The 9680-nt window shown below is 55.4% G+C and overlaps 4 protein-coding genes across 4 annotated transcripts; 1 reads left to right on the top strand and 3 right to left on the bottom strand.

The window, feature by feature from the left end:
* Positions 1-175: 175 nt before the first annotated feature.
* On the bottom strand, positions 176-1683 carry VDBG_08781 (C6 zinc finger domain-containing protein; the record flags this gene model as incomplete). Its single annotated transcript, XM_003000939.1, has 2 exons — positions 176-1544; positions 1598-1683. 2 exons carry the CDS (start codon positions 1681-1683, stop codon positions 176-178), a joined length of 1455 nt encoding a protein of 484 aa, XP_003000985.1.
* A 621-nt stretch (positions 1684-2304) lies between these two features.
* Positions 2305-3489, top strand: VDBG_08780 (iolS; the record flags this gene model as incomplete). Its single annotated transcript, XM_003000938.1, has 3 exons — positions 2305-2473; positions 2583-2705; positions 2753-3489. 3 exons carry the CDS (start codon positions 2305-2307, stop codon positions 3487-3489), a joined length of 1029 nt encoding a protein of 342 aa, XP_003000984.1.
* A 2095-nt stretch (positions 3490-5584) lies between these two features.
* Positions 5585-7775, bottom strand: VDBG_08779 (predicted protein; the record flags this gene model as incomplete). The annotated part of the gene is made up of 2 exons (XM_003000937.1): positions 5585-6192; positions 6245-7775. 2 exons carry the CDS (start codon positions 7773-7775, stop codon positions 5585-5587), a joined length of 2139 nt encoding a protein of 712 aa, XP_003000983.1.
* Positions 7776-8839: 1064 nt separating this feature from the next.
* VDBG_08778 (hypothetical protein) lies at positions 8840-9631 on the bottom strand (the record flags this gene model as incomplete). The annotated part of the gene is made up of 1 exon (XM_003000936.1): positions 8840-9631. The coding sequence occupies one exon, from the start codon at positions 9629-9631 to the stop codon at positions 9350-9352; it is 282 nt and encodes a 93-aa protein (XP_003000982.1).
* Positions 9632-9680: the final 49 nt, after the last annotated feature.

Genomic DNA, 9680 nt, shown 5'->3' with positions numbered 1-9680 from the left:
AATGCCCTAAGCTTCCCTACGTACCATCACATAGGGGACTATAGAGAATGCATGATCTGTTGCAACTTATGACCAAGTTCTCCCGTCATATCTCCTCTCAAATACCTTGCAAGTCCCATCATCCAACTTCACCCTGCCTCGGAGCACCAGGGTCGTCTGAGGGCTACAGGGTAGTTCAACCTCTGATATCTGACACTTTCTGTGGATCACCACCCACAGCCTCCTCGAGACGAATGACCTCGGCGGCGATGGGGGCTGCCATCGACCCATCCCAGATGCCTTCCTGGGTAGTCTTTGTCGCAAGCAAATGCAACGCGCCCCTTCTTACCTTGGCATGTCGGCATTTCAGAGAAGTATAGAACAAAGGAGGAACAAGGCCAGAGTCACTACTGAAACTGAATTGCCCGGTGTTAGGTTCATCACCAGCGGACCGCTGCCGATTTGTGGACGGCAGCGCCGCTGAGAAGATTCCCTTTGAAAGACTGACGATGGATGCGAACTGTAAAGTATGTCCATCATATCTTGCCTCATCACCCTGGTTCAATGCCACCGCGGTAATGATGCCAGCCATTGTGTGATAGACCAAGAGAACCTGTCGAGCGAGTTGTTCCTGGAGTGAAAACGATGGCCAGTCTGCCTGCCACTTTTGGTAAGCTGTCAACCAGGCGTACAAATCTCGCTGAAGGCGTTTTTGTATAACGAGAGCTTCGAACAGGCGCCCGACATTTGCTGAAGATTCAGCGATACGGCTTTGTGAGTCCAGATGAAGCGCTTCCGTCATAAGATGGTCGAGTCGTGTCCGTGCTTGGTGCAATGATGTCCACACAGATGTGACGGTGTTGTTGACCTCATTTCCAAGATTCGCTGGCTCCATAATGAGGCTTGACAGGAGCCTCGCCTGTATATCCAGCCTCGAAAACGCATCTGCAAGCCATTCGTCGGCAGGCTCGTGCCTGCTGTTGTTTCTATCATCTCTCAGAATTTGCAAGCCGTGTTTGAGATGCATCAGGCCTTGCTGGTGCCGCTTCAGGAGGTATTCAAGTGTCACAAACATAAGACATGCTATCAGGGCCACGCGGATCGACGCCCTGCCATTGTCTGACTGGATTTCGTTGAGCATGCCAATAGCTGCATTATAATGGCGTAGCGTCACCGGATCCAGGTCATCAAGTGCCTTTCCCACAACTGTGCACTGTCGTGTGACAGCCCTCCTGTGCGCAGAACTCAATGCCAGGACACAGCTTCGAATGACAGGCTCACCGTAGCAGGCCTGGGGAACAAGGGTTGCCCAGAACGGGAACGGGAATACGCCCTGAAGCTTGCTTATCATCCGCCGAAAGAACCACTCGAGCACCTGTGGGTCTTCTTCTCTGAGAAACCCCGGAGGGCCAGGGTTGTTTGAACGGCGCAGCGTAAGACACTGGGCAAAAGGCTCCGCCGGATTGCCTCCACCACCCCAGACGCCGTAACCTTTGCAACTGAGGCCTGCGGAGGCGCAGCGCCAGCAGAATGGCCAGCGCTCATCGCATTTGACTCGACGGCTTCTGCAAGATGCGTGTCAGACGGTGACGCATGGGGCGCCGTGGGGATCACCTACTTGCATGTGTCGCAGCCGGTCTTGACTCGCGAGGTTACGCTGCGGGTTTTCGGGGTGGTGCGTGGTCCGACCTGAGATCTTGCCATTCTCTCAATTTGGTATCTCACGGTCGTGGAGCGGGAGGAGGATATGGGAGGAGAACCAAAGGGGATCGTGGTCTCAAACAGGAGGAGACGAAGGGTATGTTGGGTTAGAGAGTTTGACATATGCGTAGCGCTCGTAAACTCGCTAACTTGATTGGTTCGGTACTTGCGCATAGTCATAGTCCCCGGCGCTAACGGACCCAAGGTCCTGGTCAGCATCTGACACAGACCATTCATTGAGCTGAGGAGGGTTGTAATGCTACTTTCAATACACACTTCTCACCCCCAAACCCGCTTCAATGCCACTTTTTCTTACCCTCAACAATTGCGGCGCGGTAGCCACTGCACTACCTTGGATAGACTTTCATCGGGCTCGACAGTTGTCCGACTACCCGTCAACAGGTCCAACGCGTCGAAACGGAGGTGACGCACTTACAAATGCGTTGGTTGGACACTAGCGACTTCATCCATGACCAGACGGTGGTTTACGTGCGTCTGTCATTGCAACCTAAGTAGCTTGCTGAAAGAAGTATATATACCTATACGGTCGGTCAAGCAGTTCTTCATTTCGTATCCTCCATCACTTTCATCCTAACACCAAATTTCATCATCTTGTCGCTCAACATGGCTGCCCTCCAACTCCCTAGTCGACTCAAGCAGTCTTTGGAAGACACAAAAGTGCAGTATCGTCAACTTGGAAAATCCGGACTTCGTGTTTCCGTGCCCATTCTTGGCTGCATGGGTTTTGGTGATCCTCAGGCTGTTCCCTGGGCGCTGGGGAAGGAAAAGGTACGTGCGCTCCCGATGGAGCACGTTTTGCAGCTACTAAGCGACGTTCGAATCCTAGGCGCTGCCACTGCTCAAGGCAGCCTATGACAGGGGCCTCAATACCTGGGATACAGCCAACTCGTACTCCAATGGAATCTCTGAGGTGATCATTGGTGAAGCAATCAAGCACTATGATATCGCCCGCGAGAAGCTGGTTATTCTCACGAAATGCAACTTTGCCGTCGGAGAAACCCCAGGTACGTTTTATCATTGACGTCTGCTGCGCCTTCTAATAGCTATCCAGAGGAGCAACAATTTGCCTTCTACTCAGAGTTTGATAGATCAAAGGACTATCAAAACCAGTTCGGTCTCTCGCGCACTGCAATCTTCAACCAGGTCGAAGCCTCCTTGAAGCGACTTGGAACTACGTATATTGATTTACTGCAAATCCATAGATTCGACAGTTCGGTACCCATGGAGGAGACCTTGAAAGCTCTCCACGACCTTGTGCAATCAGGTAAGGTCCGTTACATCGGCGCGAGCAGCATGTGGGCAACCCAGTTCGCCCAGCTTCAGTTTTGCGCTGAGAAGAACGGCTGGACTACATTCGTCAGCATGCAAGACCAGTACAATCTCCTTTATCGCGAGGAGGAGCGCGAGATGATTCGGTTTTGCAACGAAACCGGCGTGGGGCTCATTCCTTGGGCTCCCTTGTGCCGTGGACACCTCGCTCGGCCCCCTTCGAGCGCGACGGCGAGAGCCTCTGCCGAGTCTGATCTCACCAGCGGAGGACATGGTACGACCGAAGTTGACCTCAAGATTATCGGTCGGGTGGCAGAGCTCGCCGAGAAACATGAATGGCCGATGGCCCACGTGGCGCTTGCCTGGATCAACAAGAGGGTTACGAGCCCCATTATTGGGTGCGGCAGTGTGTCAAGGCTTGACGAGGCGGTTGGAGGTAGCGGTAAAACCCTGACGGACGAGGAAGAGCGGTACCTTGAGGAGCTATATCAGCCGAGACCTGTCTGGGGCCATATTTGATCGAAGGGTGAGGCAAATTTACCTTGTGGCGGGCATATTGTCTATGATCACGTCCAGGTCGGCCGAATCTATCTCCGATGTAGACGAAATGTAGATAGATCTATACCTATCTATCTACTTCAAGGTCTGGTAGCAACTCTCCCTCTGACACATCATTCACCGGTAGTATTAGTGCGCCCAGGCATGTGATACCAAATATGTTAAAGGCTCATTTCTCGCATTCTCACCTAGATGCCCTCTGAGGCATTGGGGTTCCCCCAGCCGGAGACCCCGCGCCGAGGCCGCGGCCGCCTGCAGCTGTCTTGGGCAACGAATGCACCCCAGCTCGGGACTCGTCGGAACGCATGCCGTCATCCCACACGAAGTCCCCTCGGAAACGCAGAGTAGCAAGCACGCCTGAGGCAGCCGCCACGAACCCTACGAGAGCCCGATTTCTACGCCATTCCCGTGATCCCTTCCGCAAGCGACAGTGGCCATGACAGCCCAGAAGATTTTTGCTAAGCGAAATCACCAAGCTCCGCGCCCTGCAGGACTCCTTCCGCCACATTGGAAGGACTCTTGCAACCAACATCAAACAGAACCTCAAGAGCCTCCACGACACCAACAACAACAACAACACCAACAAGACTACTGTGGGATACTGCAGCAGGAGACTCGCTTCAACGCTCACTCAAATCCTGACGGGCCAACATGGCCCTCCGGGACGGCCCCAGCCTTACCAGCGGACCGTGCCAGCCAGCCACCAACAGTCCTGCCCCGATATAGCCCGCTCGGCCAACGAACAACAACTGAGCCAAAAAAGGTCAATACCTCAAGGACCTCTCAGACCTATGGCTCTAAAGCAAGATGACAGGATCTCCCTGAGAGTCCCCGAGGAACAGCGAGCCACTGACCCGTCTATGATCCATTAAGGAGTCATCAGGAAGTGTAAGCTCAATGATTCTGACATCACGAAAGTGACAAGAATCCCGACTGGCTACGCACTCACCCACAGGACCCTGGCGTCGCAGACACCATCCTCGCTTGGCACGTTACGCTATCCGCAGAGCTTAACGAAACAAGCATCGAGCAACCCCAGACTTGGATCACGTCTGCGGTTCGGAACACTCCCAGGGCTCTAACGTCCTTTGAAACCCCCATCATCCAAACCAAGGATGTTATCGAAACGGAAGCCTGTTCAGTCATGGGTACCAAACCCACCCGACTCTCCTCGAAAGAACAGGCCGATGGAAAAGACACCAGGTATGTTCATTGCCGACAGGCATTGAAGTCGAAGCCTTCAGGCTCTTTGGAAGCTCAGAAGCTACGAGACTCAGCGGCGTGAGAGTCGCCCCTCAAGCCCGACAGTGCCTCGACTAGCGCACGAGACGCTACACTCGTGACGAGGAGTCAAATATGATTTGAATCATATTTTTAAATAAATATGATTATTATTGTATGTAACCTCTTGATTTAACATGTTGAAAGTAGGATAAATAGATATATAAGGATAAATATTCTATACTTATAGATATTTAACTCTTTCTTATCGTAATAATAAGTATAAGTCTTACATTGTCTTAATTATAATAAGCACACAATATCTTACGATACTATATCGTCTGAGAGTTATAACCTAAGCCCTTCCTCATAGCAATCCTGACCCTCTCATAGCATTCCCCCTTCGAAAGCTGCTAGGTCGCAATACTAGTATTATGTGCTGTGGGAGTTTGCCTTTTGAGTTATTTGCCGCTATTGATGCGGCGGCGGGGACGAGGAACGGGAGATAAGGATTCTCCTCCCCCTTTAGAGATTCCCTCTTTAGAGATTCCCTTTAGAGACAGGCCCTAAATGTATTCCTGTTTCATTCCAGAGCTCGTCCAAAAGTCGGACGCCGCCACGAGGAAATAAGTGATGGGCCGCACATTGCATCATTACATTCATCAAATACATATCCGCTCCTGACGCTACTGCAACACACGTCTGTTCAGACAACCCTTGGTGGAAGCGTCTGCTAAGCCGCCGTAGACCATCATCACACGGCAGGATGGCGAACCAGTTCCTGTCCTTCGCCCTCGACATGGCAGCGCTAGAGCAACACGCGAGGCACTGGTAGTCACAGAGCACCGTCAAGCAGTTTTTGCTGCGCGCAGTCACGAGCGTGACGGCCCTGGCGACATCTGACCGCACTGACGGCGCCAGCATGAAAGCCTGCATCGTCCTGCGTGCCGCCGTCGTCGCTCAAGAGCGGGAGGGGAGCCTGCGCGTCTGCAGGGCCACCCGCGCTGCCGCCCCGGGTCGTAGTATCCTTGGGGTCATTGGTCTTGGTGATGACGACTTCCCAGGCGTCGGAGAAGAGCAGGAAACCGGGGCGACTCGGGCGGACGCTTGTCGCCAAGGACGGATCGTGGCACCGGCTGGCTGAGCGGTAGCAGTGTACGGCGCCCCTCGCCCGCAGCGCAGTTTCCACCAAGTACGCGGGGCCGATGAGCGGCGTGTCGTGGCTGAGGCGGGCTTGGTCGGCCAGCGCAAAGTCGACTTGCAAGGACCCGATCCGCTGCGTGATGGCGAGGGAAACCGCCCAGAACGGCCAGCCGGGATGGTCTTGGGATATCACGGGAGACCCTGTCGCATCCTGAATGCGGTCATACAACGCGCCCTCCAAGTCGATATGGCCTCCAACCACGTGCACACGCCCGAGAGCCTCGCGATCCAGAGTGAAGTCTCGGAGAATCGAGTAGAAGACGCACACGCCTCCAGAAGACAGGGCGCTCACGTTGCTGCTGCTGCCCCGCTTTGCGGCCACCAAAGAGCATCATGGCGCTCTCGGCGAGCTGCCCTTGTGTGGAGCAGGTGATGATGCGTGCCGTTTCTGTCTGCCGCAGGAGAGCCTGTCCCGGCGATCCGACCCTCTTCGGACTGTCGATGAGCGCGTTGTGGGCGTTGTGGTACACCCATTCTAGGCCATCCCTCCTCAGACCCATGCCGTCGGCTACTTCCATTCCCGACAGCATCTGGCACACAATGACGACGGACTCGAAGACGGCAAGCAGACACAGGCTGTCCAGGCTGGGCCGCGACCCACTGCCGGAGCAAATGTTGCACGCACAGAGCTTCCTGATGTCGAACAGGCTCTGTATATACATAACCTGAGCAGCCTGGAAAGACAGGGCCAGTTGCTCGTAGCTGCGGCGTGTCAGGGGCGCCAGCTCAGGAAACCGCCGGACGGAGAATCGGATGAAACCTCGGCCTCCCGATTCTTCGAAATAGTTGCGCGTCTGGACGGCGTGGTAAATGTCCATCCCCGGCTGCTCGAACGCCAAGATGCCAGAAAATATGCGAGCCGCGCAGCCAAAGGCGCGGCCGACAAGATCAGACGCCCTGATGAGCTCTGCGAACTCGAGGCCATAGGCTTCACCGAGGCACTCGTGCCACGAGAGACGTCCGCCACTGAACGGCGTCCCTTCAATGCACAGCAGCTTCGCGATGCCCAGCTTGTCCCTCAAGTAGTAGGTCTTGCTGGCCAGCGTGAGGTCCTGCGCGGGAGACGCACCGACGTGCCGAACATCGACAGTCTGCTTGCTCAGGCGGATCAACAGGTGCGGGCGCAGATCTCCTCCCGGCCCCGGCGACCTGTAGATGGTGTTTCCCCGGGGATCGGATATGCCGACGCCCAGGTCGTACATCCACTCAGCCATGGCTGCGAGCCAGCCCGACCCGAGTCCTCCTTCAACGGTGACGAACGCGTACTGGCCGCGCCTGAGCATCCCGAGAGCCAAGAGAGCCCCGGCCATGTCTTTGGGCGACGGGCACTCGGTTTCGAGAAAGAAGCCGCTGCGGCGCGACTCCAGAGCCTCCTGGAGCCTCCTTCGGCGAGGGACGAGCCTGACAAAGGCATCGACGAGAATGGGAAATTTGGACTGCGACAGGATGCCGTTGCAGGCCTTGACGAGCTGTTGCCACTCATGGAGCGAGGGTACAAAGCCCGAGGGTGGTTGGTAAGCGAGCACGAGATGATGCAGCACCGAGGCAGCATAGTCTTCGTGGAAGCTTTCTCCCAATGCCGCACACAGGGCCAGGAGGCTCCTCCCCTCTGCCGTGGCGCCCAGGGTGCGTGCCAGGCCACGGAGGCCGAAGCCGAACCACAGGACGCTGCCGATCGACTGGTAGCTTGCGAGTTGGTCGAGGGCGTCTTGGACGTTGCGTTGGCCGGACTCGGCGAGGGGGAGGTGTCGGGCGACCTCTTGGCCGACGACGATGGTGAAAGGCTGGACACCCGCGGCCATGAAGCGGCTCAGCACGTCCATGGTGAAGTGAACGGAACGGCTCGACAGCCCGACCCAGTCCATGGAGCCCTGCTGTGCGAAGCTGCTGCCAGCTGGGACCATGTCTTGACTTGGCGACATGATCAATATTTGCTCACGAGGCTATCGTGCGCCATAGGTTTGTCCGTGGTGACGGGCGAGGTCCGGCGTCATTATACTCTGTGCAGGCTGTCTGTCGAGGTAGGCTTCGCAGCGTAAGGCTGCAGAGGCCGCCAAAGTTGCCTTGCGAGGGGCAGTGCAACCAGTTTCAGCTCATCAGGAAACGACAAATGAGGGACGCCCTGGTCGTGATTGGCGCCTGAAGATGCACCTTAGAGAGTACGGTGCTCCTTCGGGAGGCATGAGTGTATCTAGGCACCTCCTCACCCGGCCGTGCCAGGGCGCTGTCGTCGGGGCGCGCTTCCTCTACCGAGGCACCTACTCCCTACCTAGGTACCTTGCTTAAGTTACCTCCCTAGGTAGGAAAAGGTAGGCACTCGGCATCGTGCATCGTTGAGGCGCCACGTATAGCGACCAGCGCCATCAACCATCACCTACACAGCAACCTACCGGATACCTCACGCCCATACCCAGAGATACACGTTCAGAAAGACCCTGTTGGAAGTCGCACCAGAGCGCCGGCAGAGCTCCAGGCAGCCTTCTTACCTTCCCCTAGCCCAATATCGAAGACGGGGCCATCTCCGGACGACGCGATCAAGCAGAACGTGCTTGTCGACACCGTCCGTCTCGCGTCTGCTGCCGACAATGACACTCTGCTTATACGCCGCGAGTCCAGAGGACAAGGCGACGAGCATATTACCCTTTACCACCCCCTTCCCCGTTGTTCCCCTTCGAAAATGCCACAAAGTCGATGCAACTCCTGTGAGCCTTTCTCTAGGTACGAAGCTAATGCACCGCACCTCGTACAGACCGCAAGCCTGACGCGAATTCTGCTAGGGCCCTTCTATACGGGATGGCTTCTTTCAAAAAAAGGAACTCGTCCACTTCGTCGACTCACTTTACACAGGTGCAGTGGGACTGAGGTCGTGAATTGAACAGAGAAAAGAAAAAGTCAGGCCAATTATGTATCGGAACTACTCTGACAAGATTTACAAACCGAATCATCCAAAGACGCCAGAAAGGGATACTCTGTCAGTTCCCCTTGATGCCCGTCGCCCTGCCTGATCCACTGCCCACCCTATGCTGGTTGCACCGTCTTTGGAAAAAGAAAAAGCTATCCGTTTGCGTTTCGCTGCATTGCTGGGGGTATTTGCGTTTTCTCTTTCTGGAAAGAAAAAGATGCACAGCCGCTGTTGTAGTCTTACAGAGAAAAGACGACCTGGGAAGAAAGAAAGCCAAGGTGAAGCCTGTTGGTGTAGCGGCGATTGGCGTTTCAGTTCCCGGTTTATATATGACACCATACCGTCGGCCGTGGTGCTTCGAAGAAAGGCGCGTGGTTCGGATGCCGCTGTTGGGCATATTGTGTGTATTTTTGACCTCTTGGCTATATGCCCGGGGCCGAGTAATCGTGACTCGTTCGTCTGCATCTCATCCACCAAAACATATCGCCGCAACATCTATTGCCTGTTCTTGCGGTCGAGTTCGACCTTGCTGTACCACGCAGCGCCAAACATGGTAAGAACCATACCGGCGCCGTTGAAGAGGTGGACCTCGACACCAAAAGCGATGATGCCGAGGAGAACTGTCAGGCACTGCTTGAGGTTACCGCAGACGCTAATGGTAAGGGCACCCGCAACCTTGTTGGTCTGGAACGAGGCGACGTTAAGGCCGAAGGCAAGCATGCCGTTTCCGAGGAGAGCGATGATCGTCCAGGTGGCGATGTTGCCCTGGGCGCGCATCTCAGCAAGGCCACCGAATTCGCCGGCGGCAAACGCGCAGGTCAGAGAC

Source organism: Verticillium alfalfae, genomic scaffold (assembly GCF_000150825.1).
Source record: "Verticillium alfalfae VaMs.102 supercont1.13 genomic scaffold, whole genome shotgun sequence".
Lineage (NCBI taxonomy): Eukaryota > Fungi > Ascomycota > Sordariomycetes > Glomerellales > Plectosphaerellaceae > Verticillium > Verticillium alfalfae.
The sequence above is the reverse complement of the archived record's forward strand: the minus strand, read 5'-3'. Positions and strand labels throughout refer to the sequence as shown.